The 14,879-nt window shown below is 37.5% G+C and overlaps 1 protein-coding gene across 1 annotated transcript; it reads right to left on the minus strand.

The window, feature by feature from the left end:
• Positions 1 to 737: 737 nt before the first annotated feature.
• Positions 738 to 11,507, minus strand: LOC140242665 (terminal nucleotidyltransferase 5C-like). The gene has a single exon (XM_072322423.1). It carries the CDS (start codon positions 11,047 to 11,049, stop codon positions 9,700 to 9,702), a length of 1,350 nt encoding a protein of 449 aa, XP_072178524.1. The 5' UTR covers positions 11,050 to 11,507; the 3' UTR covers positions 738 to 9,699.
• Between the last annotated feature and the right edge of the window lie 3,372 nt (positions 11,508 to 14,879).

A 14,879-nucleotide genomic window follows, 5' to 3' on the forward strand; every position in this document is an offset into this window, starting at 1 on the left:
TAAGCTGTGGATGTTCACACATATAAAAGGTGCTATATAAACTGGTTCAGTGCTATGCATATTAAAACACAGGTTATTCCGTGGAAGAGTCAACCTTGCCGAAGTCGAATATGGACTGAAGAAATAGCTTCGACTAAGAGAAAATTTGACTTATGAGGAATTACAATCAATAACATATAAAGAGAAGAGGACTTATAAGACCTTCGACTTATGCGACTATACGACTTGTATGAGGTCGACTTGAGCAAGGTTGACAGTAGATTCTTGTCATTTGATTGGATGTTTGATATTGATCATTTGTTCCATTTTACTAACTGCGTCATTATTCATGCACTTGTGGCTCCATTTATTGTCAAATCTTGGATCCACGCGATTTGCTCCATTGCCAGCACGCTGATAGCCCAGCACACTACATGTATGTACGAAAAACAATTGCATTTGCAGTGTGTATGCGATCAAGTGTATTGACGGACCTTCTCGCTTGTTCCTTAATTCATATATCATTAAATGACAAGGTACTATTTTTAGGTGTTATATGAAACAAATAATGATTTTTTTTTTTCATTCGTGCAATGGGCAGAATATTTTATTTGCTTACTGATCCATTCAACGAGGTGCAGCCGAGTTGAATGGATCATTTCACACAAAAACACCAAAGCACAAAATCACAAAATTCAATCACACAAAAGCACAAATTCAGTGTTGGACACAGAAAGATGTAGCTTCATACAAACATGTACACTTTTTCTCAAATAGATTTTTATTTATTTAACTTTGAGAGGAAGAATCAGTATTTCTTGCATAAAGGGTCAATCATGACTTAATGAACATAAGACCAATAATCTCTGGGTTTCCTTTATGGTCACACTCAGTAAGACGTACACAGTATTACAGTACATGACCTTAGGCCCTCAAACACACAGACACAATAACACAAAGAATACAAGATAAAGGAATTTATAACAAACAAAAAGAGCACAACAACAGAGCATAAAATGTACAAATGTACTAAGGGTGGCTAATTCATTACAGAATATTTACATGTTCGCACATTTTTTTTTTCTTTGTGACAGGGGTTGGTTTAAAAGAGATTGTCATTGACATACACATTTATAGCCTGCACCGGAGAGATCTTTTGTACAGTGGAAGATTTGTTTAAGAGACAAAATTATTTTTCTTTCTGAAAGATAATGACTTCAACCCTAACTGAAATACAACTTGGATTTTGGAAATTCAAAGGCTAAAAAATGCCTCATTCACATACAATGTATTATGGTACAACATTGATGTCGATGATTTTCAGCCCAACACACAACTTGGAGTATGTATATACATATACATACAGGCATTACATAGAATAATCCCAGTTTATGTCGAAGGACTTGACCATCCACAAATGAAGCATACCACAGTGTGTGTATGGCCATGGTCCAGGGGTTTAAGATTCTATTCGGCAACAGAATAGAAATCACTAAGGATGTTTCAGGGTTTATCTTCTACTGGGTAATTCCAATTAAAAAAAAAATATCATTACAATGTTCAGGGCTTGTCACGCTGTATGTAACATTACTAGCTGTGACTTTTAATGGATGAGGTCTATGATATTACAACACAGAATCTTTCTATGTTCTTCTTTTTTTTGGCTAATACTCAAAAGTGGCATCCACATCTATACATGTATATGAATACAATAATTGCGCCAGGTCACTAAGAGTCATCCCCAAAATTTTTTCTGCCTGTAGCGATAATTCAAGATTTCAAAAGTCCACAAGAATAGATATTTCTCTTTTAGAATGTAATATGAGAGGTGCATTTACACATGTGAATGTGTATGCTTACATATACCCTTGCTTGTCTTACCAGTGTTCCCTAATTATAAGGTGATTTACATCAGCAAGTGGTCTATTTCATAAATGGCATAGGTCATTATAGTAGTTCCAGTAGTCCCTGAAGTTCCTCTGTAGTGTCTGCTTTTATATGAGTTTAGAATCACCTGGGGGTAGCACATGATGTGATGTAGGAATTTCCCATAGCATGTATACATGCTTGTACTGTCAAACATGATATTCCTAGCATAAAATTTTCGAAAATTGGATCTGACATCCCTTTTTGTGGCATGAAATTTTCACGAATAGCTACTAGCATTCACTGCATACAATGTAGGTAAGAAATTTCACATGCATTTTAATTTCCTGAATCTTGGCTCTCGCGAAATTCATAAAATCAAAATGCAAGCGAGCATCACTCATTTTACAGAACCTACATTGTACAAGCAACAGCATTCCCAGTCATATTTTACCTTTTGAAATATTGGGGGGGGGGGGGGGGGCAGCTATCATTTCTACACTGTCATTCCTGCTTGAAACTTTGACTACCGGTATGTCAAAGGAATACAAAAGTGAGCTACTGTCAAGCCACACATACATCTTACAATAATCATGTAAGTTTTAGTACATATGCCATACACTATACCCTACGTATTGTGTAGTACGAGAAAACAGAAACAGACATTTTGGTCAATTGCTTCACAAATGTACATAGGCATTGTAGACCCAAAGAAGAAATGAAAAACCACACAGCATGTTACAATGTAAGCAGTACATTATATACAGGTACCTTGTAACAATGAATGTACATATGTCTTCACAAGTGAAAGTGTGTTCACATACACAGATTAAAGCTTCTTCATCAGTTGCCCATTTGCAAATACCGTACATGGCAAGCATGCATACTGGACTTCTAGTATCGATCAATTTAAGAAAAGTAACAGCAATCTGAACAGTAACATCACAGAACTTGAATATCGAAGGCACTTCAGTTATCCTGTGCTGCTTTAACAATTTCTAAGAATCAGGACGATCTGCTCACTCATTCGCATTCCCGACAATTCACAAGAAACTTGAAATATACAGTTCTGGCGTAAACCGAAACAGACCATTTTTAGCAGGGCTGAGACAAGTGCCACAGCGACACACTGAATCGTACAGTGTTATTGGCATACAATGTTCAAAGAGAAGGCCAAATATGAGTGGGTGAAAATCAAAATCATGCTCAACAATATGAGCATGAAGATTAGATCTTACTAGAGTCTTGCCAGCAGTGCTGTACAAATTGGAGTGTTTTGAAACAACATACATTGTATAACATTGTAAATGCCGAAACATTTCCAACATTTAGCTACTACGGCAACAAGACAGGATGACTGTTTCATACAGATGGAAAAGCGTTTAGCACAAATCACACTGAATGAGTTCCCCCCCCCCCCCAACAGCTATCAATTCTGTATTTTCTTCACATTACACAACTAGTGTAACAAAGCAATTAACACAATACAACACATAAACTCAGTATTGTTGCAATACAAAGATTTATAACACGGTTAATCCATTAACTGATTTATGCAACCACATCGACAACTTTACACATAGAAGCACTCACAGGTTTTTCTGTTTTTGTTTTTTTTGTTTTTACATTACATGTGTTACTGTATACAGGTTTGTTACTGCACATTTAAAGGTTTTATTTATTTAGGATTGATCATCAAAATAAGTTTAAAAGTGCTGCAATCTAACTTGTTATTTAAAGTGTCTTCAATAAGAAAAGAAACTGTTTTTACAGATTGTATTCATATACAGCAGAGCAAATGTGCTCGGAAGAGCCCGATGCAAAGATAAAGTTTTCATCCATTCCTATACAAGGAGATATACAGTTCCTAAAATGCTCGGGCTGCCTCAGTTTGGAGGTTAGTGATATGACTCTGTCCACTCTAGAGAAATTATCAAATACCATTACCATCACAAGCCATGCCCATATGGCAAAGTGTACATAGTACAGTACCTCATCCCATATCCTTTCGTCTCAAAAATACTCTTTACTTCGATTCACCCTCGCCCTCCTAGCTGCCTTCACAGCTGGAGTACTGGGCAAGACTCAAATGCAGCCCTGGTCTCCACTCGAGTTACAGTTCTTCCTTTCAGCACTAATGATCCTTCCTATCATACACAGGTTACAGCGTACACTGTATATCCCTCATTGAAACACAGCTCTTTGTCTCTACACTATATATTCTGTAAGCTAGTGGCAACTCCACAAAAAGGTCAAAGCACATGTACAGCATACTCTGCTCTAGGATGTTTTTCTCTGTTCTGCAGGTTATTGCTGAAGTATAAAAATAACATTCCTTTTACTGTAAGTCACACAAATAATAATAACCCAGGAAAATGAAGTTGCTTCCACATGAAGATATAAACATTTCTTAGGCAAAAAAAAAATAATAATATATTTAAAAAAATAAATAAATAAAGACAATATATCATGCTGTCTATATCTTTACATACAAATTTTTATAAGCAACTAGTACTCAACAGAATCTTGTAGTACACTGTACATATACTGGAATGCAAAATAACATTGTCAATGTTCACAGATACAATATACCAAGATAGACTCTTTAGTGAAGGTTTTTTTTTTCTGTTTGAGAACTTAAAAGTTTGAGACATTTCTAACATATACTTTCTAAAACATCTTTTAAAGTGCATTTTTATTCTTTTTTTTTTAAACAGCAAAAGGAATGCAAACAATACCTCATACAAAGTACCTTTGAAACATCATCAGCTTGCACAATTACACACACATACAGAGTATGAGACTGGTGTGTATGTTGTAGCATCGCTGTTCATGCAAATATACAGATTACTAGTGCATGGAGGGGAAAGGAGAAACAGGGGGAAGAGAGAGATGTATGTGATTGGGGAAAACCATAATGCCCAGGCAAATGGATTGGGAAGGGGAAAGAGAAAGCACAGAGTTCATGTCCACTTACAGCTGCCACAGCTCAATTGTCTGATATACGGAAGCCCAAAATCACCTCAATATTACCACCAAAAAAAAAAAAAAGTTAAAATGAATAATACATGAGGAGAACTACATGAAATTCCAATCTCATTCAGTAAATTAATATGCCATCATATAAATATTGGCACCTCAAAAATAGTACCCATCCCATTGGTCATTTGACCACTTTTTCTTGCGTTGGCTTCCCTATTTTATCAATCATTTTGCCATCACTTTCCCATATTTTGAAAGCTCTCCAAAGTCTTTTGAACAATAATACAACTTCTCCCTCCTCCATGTCTAATATCGCTGTCAAGCAATGATAGCAATACAAGAAGAATATTGGTTGTACAATTAGCTGTGTGGTTCACGTAACAGTAATTAGTGTGTCAATATGTTGACTCAACCTGCTTCATAAACAAAGTAATTTATAACCTCATTAAGATATGAATCCATTGACATTGATATGGATATCATATCGGGAAAGCAGAAAATGTTCATTCTTGTCAGTACTGCCACAATAAATAAAAAAAAAGAGAAAAAAAGGTTAAAGCTCATATGGCGAAATTGTTACTTTATACATTTAAATGTGAGAGGCCCAAACAGCTACCTACCCTCTGAGTGTGTCTCCTGTATTGTACTGTCCAGCTACTGAGGCAGCAGTCTGCATGTTTCGCTTAACTGTAGACGTATGTGTGCAAGATTGAAATTGCACTGTATATAATATGTCATATGAGACAAACATCCTGCACCTTCATAATATGCACTGTGCTTTAAGATATGGTCCACATGTGGACAAATGGGGTGGTTGCAAATGCTGTACATGTGTAATGCAGCTGTTTGCTACTTTTCAGCTTATCCTGACAAAGAAAAAAAAAAAAAAAATTGGCACAAACTATACTTGGTGCTGTCTCCAGAAAGACCTTACTATATCACACATACCATACTTCAGTCCAATCACCTTTCTCTCTTTTCATATACGTAGACACATGTGTTGTATAATGCATCAGACTTGCATACTCTTTAAGTCCACTGTCAGTGAGGTGGAGTCCACGACATACCCGTATAATGTATTTTTCACCCTCGAACACTACACTTCAAGCGTGTTCAGGTATTTCTCAAGCGAAACTGTGGCCTTTCTTTGTAGTTCTTTTGATATACACTTTATGAATACCGTACTACACTGTACATGTCAAGCTGCTCTTGTGATGAAATTTTTCGTCAAATTATAATTACGTACACGATACATACCCACATCTACTATTATCATTACAGTTAATCCTATAAAATTATAATCTCTCTGGTGACACACTCACCTGATGCGCACATCTAAAAAATAGAAAAGGCTAAAGTTTCATTTGCACATACATTGTAACATCACCCAGCACCCAACTCTGTCTTTAGATATCATTGTACAACATAATATATCTCCACAGAACATTCATCAAACATATGCTGCACTACTGCAGAAAACACAAGAGAATCAAAGAATGAAGAGTACTCACACCAAACCAAGTGGAATAGACTACTTTAGTGCAAACTTTCCATCACTCATATAGTGACCTTTGCAGTGATACAAGGTCAATACCCTCAGCAGGTTTCTCCTCTATCATAATAGCATATGGCAAGATTTGACTTTCTTCAGACATCTGCCAGCCTTCTTGTGACTTTATGTTCTGGCATGACGAGCAAAGGGCATAAGAATTAATTCATTTTCAACAAGCACAGTCACGACGAATTTTTAGTGCAATTGCAGATTCTATGGATAAAGGGAACTCGATGCTTTCTTCACCTAGGTTAGACATACAATGTATGATACCATGTCTTGCACTGATCACTGACCAATCATTAGTTTTCCACATTACGCTAACTGCCATATATAATGTGTGATTGCCCATAGCCAAAGAGAACCACTTTCTCCAGCTATCCCCTATCAAGAGGTACAAATATGTGTTTTGTGCACTGTGTCTACATTCTGAGCAGTTTGCTTTCAGTCAAAGAATGACTCTTTTTCACAACTCCTGCATGGTGGCACAACAGCAGGATCGTTTGATCACTATAGCACCTATTCATTCAACCATTAATCAAATTCAAAGTAGGAATCACTTTACATTAATGTTGTTACACTGATTTCAAACTCAATGGTAAAGCTTATGGAACATGAATGTAAAACAGGACTTGTTTGGTCTACATATTGAATATTGCTTAGGAAATCTATGCATACAAATACACAGACAAGTACAATGAACTTCTGTACATTGTAAGTTCTGGTTGAAGAACCCTTTGAAAACAAGATGTCACACTTACAATTGTACAATGTATCTTAGTTTCAACCTTAGAGTGCCATCACAGTGACTATTTTTGGCACTTCTTTGTACAATCTTAAACTTGACAACACAGACACTACTGAGCGCAAACAAGCACACACACACACAATCATTTTGGAGTTTACAAATCTGTCAAATGAATAACAATTTAGGTGCATGTTGCTCTATCCTGGTACAAAACAGACTCAATCATCTGAGTACATGAGGTCACATTCAATCGATTTCAGGAACCCTTGAATAAGTTTCTTGTGGAAGTAGCTTTTCCTCTTTCGCACTGCGCCCCAGTGACAGCCTATACCATGTGTGAGTGGGAGATTGAATTTCTCAGAAAATACACTGTCAGCAAAGTAGCTTTCAACAGACAGGGTTGGGGGAATAACAGCTCTTTCCTCATGTATGGAATATGAACAGCACTTGCTGAAAACAAGTTGTCAAACACAATACTTCAATTGAGCATGAGATGATTTTCAGAGCATCTGGGATAGTGACTTAAGTTTAATCATTCAACATTTGTACCACTTTCAGTAGGCCTATGTATATGATTTCCATTTGGAGGACAGATATACAAGGCTGTGTAGGCCCTACACAAACATCACAGGAGCTTGATGAAAAAACATTGTAAATCTGATGCAATTCAATAGTACTTTCAAGAAAAATGGATCTGAGAAACTTGTTTATCTTTTTTTAATCAATTTCACACTATCAATGTGTAAAATAAATGAAGCATGTAGTAGTTTACACCATAATATAATGTTGTACATGGCTGCACTCGGTACAATGTAAAATCATGTTAACACCATATGAGGAAAGAGGCCAACTCACTTTTATGTCAAAAGATAGTCCTCACAGAGGATAGACAGACAAGATAATTATTCAAAAGAAAACAGATTACCAGGAGAAAAAAAAGATAAGTGCATGTACAGTAAACACTGCACTCTGCCTATTATTCTTCCCACGCACTTTTTTTTTTCTTGCAGATCCAAGTTGGCATGTACATGTATTTCACAGAGTCCAAAGGTCATGCATTCAGGCTTCTGTAAGCAAAGCTGGGTATTGCACAACTGGAAACTTTGGGTCATACCCAGGGGGCCATACCCAGGGGAGCAACCACAAACCAGGACATACTGTATAGTACTAGTGCATCTGCACTCGAAGATCTGTCAACAGTCCTCTGTGTTGTAATCATATGTCTCATAAGTTTCAAGGCCAAAAATACTGCATTTCAAGATGTCAGCAGAATTTAAGTATGGGGGTATGGGGGAGGGGGAATCGAGTAAAAAAAAAAAATAAATAAAAAAAAAATGATAATTTCAACAGAGGTTTGCAAACATGATAGCTCTCATTTAGAGCAAGGGTATTCTAATTCAAATAGAAGGCATATACTGCAACTCCCTCACTTGAATGTACAATAGGTACACTATTAAAATCATAATGAGGTTGTCAGTACCGGTACTGAAAGTGTTTGGTTTTCATTTTCATTATTGAATAGAGGGTTCATGTACTTTATAGTCAAACCCTAACTGAAAATTTCAACATGCACATCATATAGTAATTTGGCATCGATTTCCTACTGTGGTTTGGTACTGCAAGAAACTGTGTCATCATTAACATGTGCTCTTCAAAATGATGGTCTGCAACCAGTTTTCATGCCTTTACAATTGTACTTTATAATCAATACTTGGAAACAGCACTTTTGATGATTTTCCCTTTGACTGTGAAGGAGAATCGATTTTATCCAAAACTATCATTGCTTCGTAGCATATGTATACACAAAGGAGGAAGGGGCCTAGGAGGAGAGTGTCAAAGCATCACGATGAAGACTACAATGTACACTCCCTGTACACTGACACAATTATCAACCTCCGTCAACATGTAAAAATAACATACTTTCACCAATGCTCAATCCAATTTGACTGTACAGAACATCAAACACACTTTACTGATTACATGTACAGACAGGTGTTAACTCATCACATACTTTTCATTATTGCCACAAACTGTGAGTTAATCAAGTATTTTACAGTGTGACCTGTTTAATGCACTTGCGCAATCTTAGCACCATCTGTATGACTTTACCATGTGTAATCAAGCTATCATTCTGAACTGAGATGACAAAAGCATAAATGACTGCAGTTCACAGAGGGCTGCAATGCAGTCTACAAAATTCTGTACTCAAATCAATGGCTTTGAGTATGAAATCTATTGCCAAAGTTATATAAAGCGCACAGCAGGTATTGCTGGTTTAGCCTTCATTTGTCAGTCACTAGTACCTTATCATAACATACCCAATTTATAGTACAAGGGAATAAACACAAATTTAGAAAGATCAAACCATTTTTTTTTCTTTGACACAGACTGTACATTAGCATGTATTTCACAGCCAGCATGCACGAGATTCAAGGAAACGTAGAGCATGAGCCAGTAGTACTTTCAAGTATTGTCGCACGAAGATTGAGTGGAATTACTCTCTACAAAGAGAAGAGTTTTTTTTTTTTCATCTCATTTGGCTGAGGGTCTTGCACAGATATCAGTTATGGCATCATGACGACCACTTTTGCTGAACACTTCGGGAAACGTTATTGTTGGGGTCGTGCCGGTAGTGGTAGGGTCTTGGCATGAATTGTGGCTTGGTGAAGTGATTGCTGGAGTTGTGCATTGCGTACTTGCCCTGTCTCGACCTACATGGAATGATGGGCTGCCTTCTCTGTCCAAACTGCTGATGATGAAACTGTGGATGCATGTGCGGCTGCACAGGGTGCCAGCTGTTGTTGTTGCTGCTATACGAGTTCAATGAAATTGGCGCGTGTAATGCCATGGGAAGCTGAGAATATAACCTCATTGGTTTCTTGGGTTGCGACTTGAAGGCCAGTGACCACTGCACACTCTGTGCAAGATCTGAAATCAGCTTCAATGTCTGTCTGCGTTCGTGGCTCATCAGGCACACAGTACTTGCATCAACCACCCTGTGAAGGATGAGAAGGTATTCATACTTCTCTACGTCGTCTCCAGCAAAATGTGTGTTCAGGTAGCTCTCCAGTTTCTGCTGCTGCTGAAGGAGATCAGAGAAGTCGATGAAGAATCGTGAACACATGTATCGTTCCATTTGCTTGATTTCCTCTTGGCATGCAGGGCTGTAGTCACGAGTTAACAAATTGCAGTACTTTAGCAAGCCACCCCCACGAATTTCCTCTGGATTCCGCGTAGCGATGAGCTTATTGTGTAAGTGATAGAGGGCCTCTTCAAAATTTCCGAAGACACTCTCTCCAATCACGGTGGGATAGAAGTGCCTCGTCATTGGTACTTCAGATATTTTGTTGAAGAAGAGGAGTGAATCAAGAACAATCTGAAAAGAATCGACACTGAACTCAAACTGTCTCCTCATTTGGTCCACAAATTTCAGCTCGATATTCTCACCAGCAATGTTGAGGAGGCTAATGAGGCTCCACCTGTCATTTTCATTGTATATTTTTACCATTTTCTCTGTGTAGGCTTCCTGCATAGTACATGCATTCATTCGCTCTTTACTGACTTCCTCGGGTAAGAAATTGAGTAGGCATTCGAAGACGGCATCTCGAATAATACTCGTATTCTCGGCCTTAGACAGGTCAACTCCAAATATCAAATCCAAATCGTTGTAGGACTGGTCCTCGGCGGCGCTGTTGAGCACGAAACTGGCTGCTCCCCCGTTGAGTCGAATGCACCGCACATCAATTTCATTTTCTTCAAGCTTGTCGCGAACATTCTCCACCAAATCCAAAAGAGTCACTTCTAGAGTTGGAAAATTACCCCTACCGTGAACGTTCACAGGGGTTTTCAGTACTCCATCCAGGCGTCGAACCTGCGGATAACTCAGAACCTGGAATCGAGCCGCAGATTCGATGGAAGCCATGGTGAAAATCGGATTACCAGTTCTCCGAGCGAGTTGAATGCACGTAGGCCTACAGTCGGAATGTTCAGACTTTGCTTGCACCGACAAAATGTAGTTATCTCAAGCTTCGAAACCGACTACTAAGAACGACTAAGAAGGGCTTTCAGCCTTACTTACAATAGTTTATACAGCATTTATATTCGGTGTTCAGTCACAGCTGTTTGGTTCGTAGATTTCTCACACACGTTCGTTCGCGAAGATTCCTACTGCTGTTTTGATAGTCGTGCCCGATGGCTGCGTCGCATGTATGTAGTGTGTAGCAGATGGCTGGACGGACAGCTATGGCGCAGATAAGAATACAGTTCACGAATAGCACGAGCAAACTTCAATGTGAAGATTATGTGTTATGGGACTGGTCGGCCTAACAGCTGTTCGACGTGCGTGCAATCGCGACGCATCGTCGTACGTACGTATTTGGTACGATGCGTGACACAGAAGTAATTTTCCAGCTGGGACTTGCCCGAGCGAGTCAATAATATCCCTCCGCACATGAATTACAACATGGGGACGTAAATTAACATAAAAAAAATCTCAGACAAATCTGGTCCGAGAGCGTTAAAACTCTCATAAGTTCTTGAGACACGATGGACCCTCTAGGGACCCATACTTCCATAGGCCTATGTTTATAGGTTTAACATAGATCTGCTGGAATTATAGCGGAAAATTTATGCAGGGGCAAGCCAGTGGTTATTTTTCACATGTAAAATCTACCATACACGAGTGATCAGGTCGAGTTAATAAGTGTGTTGTGATTGGGCAGTTGTAGTATCCCTTGGTGATATGTAATCGGAACCGCTCCCATGCCTTGAATGGTGATTGTGCAAGTTGTCGGCAACTGGCACACTCCCGAAATATTGAAGCCATTGCATAACCAGTGGTAACGGAAATGAAATTTCTGCAATGGAAAATCTTGTTATCTTCTTTCATCGAGGATTTCCACCCGGCCATGAGTCATCGCTCAATCCTATTCGCGGGGTATTTCAACCTATATATAGATACATATCATATTCTATACTTATTATTTCCTTCTTTTTTTTTCATTCCACTCATCTATATACAATACATCCCACTTGAATGCACTAAAATGTACAAATCAAATTAAAAAAAAAACACACACACAACTTCTCATATCAAAAGAATTATACAATAAACAGATGTGAGGGAAGTCTCAGTAAAAATGACCCTCCTCCCCCTCCCATTATGCATACATCAAAAATCCTTTTTGAATCATTTAGCTATCAAAAGAATTTCTATATGATAATAAACACTTTCTAAGTGCGGCCTTTTTAAACATTCGTCCTGGTAAGCATAAAACAAATATTGAGTGGTATCAGAATCAATATCACGAAACAAACGAGAACCTCTCCCTTTCCTAAACATAGGCCCTTTCTTTCTATCCTGGATTATAAGCTCTTCTTCCCACACTCCTTCTTTCCTATCATTCCTTTACCTTCTATACTGGTTAACTGTATTTCGTAACCCACGAACACACACCCCACCTACACACACCACACACACAAACACACACATACAGTTATTGCCATGGTATTATTGTCATTGTTGTTTTCTGCATAGAAATAATAAAGATCAGAGTGAAATAAAAATACAATGTATAGACATATCAGGGGGTGCGTTTTGCAATGTGAGGGCCCGACTTTATGGGAACAGGGACGTCGAATTGTTTTCAGCGTGGGGGACATTTTGCTCTCGCGACCACTTTGTCTACCAAAATTTTTGTTTTTGACTTTTTTTTTTCATTCCGTGTCTATATTGCTTTCATTCTTTCTTCATTTTTTTTTTTTTTTTGGGGGGGGGGGGTGGGGTGACTAGATTTTTTTTCAATGCGTTGTAACTTAAAGGCCCTATGTGATGCAAGTGCATGTCGACTTAATTGTGTCGATGTTGATACCTCATCATTTACGTAGTCAAATGAATATATCACTGTGTGCCGGGGTTCTTTTTTTTTTCTTTCTTTCTTTTTTTTTTTGTCACTAGGATACGCCGAAAAAAAAAAAGAACTTCCAAACCAGGATTTTGTCGACGACATAATATCTTTGTTAAACTCCCAACATCATTAACAAAAGCGTTGGAATGCAATGTCCTGCCATGTGGTTGAGACGTATATCATAATAATGGTCTACAGGTTGAGCATAATTTCTATGTTTGCCTACAATGTCTCTTGTTAAATATTAATAGTATGGAAACATTCAAGCTAGCGCAGTATTGAAAAAGGAGCATTCAAACATGTCATTTGTTAATCAAATTACTAATTTAACATTGATGGAAAGATGATGTCAGCATCGACGGAGTCTTCATTTGGATTTTTTTGCGGGGATGGGGGCGTATACATACATAAAGTATAATCAGAAGGAAAGTAGAGAAAAGAAAATATCATAAAATACATGGCACGTATTAATTTAGGTATTCATTTGGTTACCGGAGATTGATGATCAATATTTAATCAGGATATCATAAATGAGCACAAGTTAACATGCATCAATTATTATTGCATCACATGTGCACGGTTTGTTTGAAGTGCTCAAGTGCATCGTAGGGGGCGTAATCAAGACGCAATAATCTACTTAGTATACTTGTATCAGTTTTCATGTAAGTAATCACCGATCGTTATACCAAGAGATCAGTGGTGTTTGTATGCTATATGGACGGTTATTTATAGATGGTGTACATTTTTCTTTTCTAAACCATCCCCGCCGATTATTTTTCTGATTTTCCGTTCAGGTCAGAACGCAAAGATGATTGGAGAGAATTGAAACTGAATTAACTTCGGAGTATATAGGGATATTGGCAACAGACACATTTGAAGTATGATTAACGATTATTTATATCATCTCTCCCTCTCTCTCTCTCTCTCTCTCTCTCTCTCTTTCTCATGCTTTCTTTTATAATTCAACAATGTCATATGCATAGAACAGGTGAAACTAGATAGCTTAAGGTGGTTAAAAAAACTCGTCACAATACACAGCAGATTCCTTGCACGCAGAGCAATTTCAATGCAAATTCTCGGAAATTTGTTGTGCATGTCAGTCATTGTGGTTTAATCGATTGATACATTCAAAATCTAAGAAGTATTTTTATTGTGAGTTGTGGAATATAAAGAATGTATCTGTAATCTCTGACTTGTTAAATCCTTCATTTCCTGGCCATAAATTATTTGAAGAATTAGTCCTTGATTTTGGTATCCTTCAGTCACACAGAAGAAAGTATGATTTTTTAATAAAGAATATTCCAAGTGACTGGCTGGAAAAATCAAATATATGCAAGATGTTGATGTACATGAAGCTCTCATTGTTAAGTTGAAGAGTTCAAAAAAAAATACCCAGTCTTGCATACAATTTACTGAACTCCAAACAAGTTCCCAACAAGCGTTATGAATATTGGGATAACAAGGTTTTCGTACTGGTCAATCTGGATTGGGAAAAAGTACATGTTAGAAATTTTACATGCACTATTGATACTAAACTACGCTCGTTTTATTTTAAGATTTTTCATAGAACAATAGCCCTAAACGAATTTTTGTATAAGATTAAAAGAAGAGATTCTCCAAATTGTTCTTTTCGTGTCAAATTTGAAGAGACAATAATTCATTTATTTTGTGAATGTGAGAGGGTCACTCCAATTTGGGAACTTTTACGAGGTACATTAGTGCAATAGCATGATTCTAATTTTAATTTTACTAATTTTAATAAGTTGTTTGGTGTATTATCTGACAAATTCATAACGTATTAGTTAGTGGTAAAATATTTTACATTCATTTGTAAATTTAGAAACAA

The sequence above is a fragment of the Diadema setosum genome, chromosome 19, assembly GCF_964275005.1.
Source record: "Diadema setosum chromosome 19, eeDiaSeto1, whole genome shotgun sequence".
NCBI lineage: Eukaryota > Metazoa > Echinodermata > Echinoidea > Diadematoida > Diadematidae > Diadema > Diadema setosum.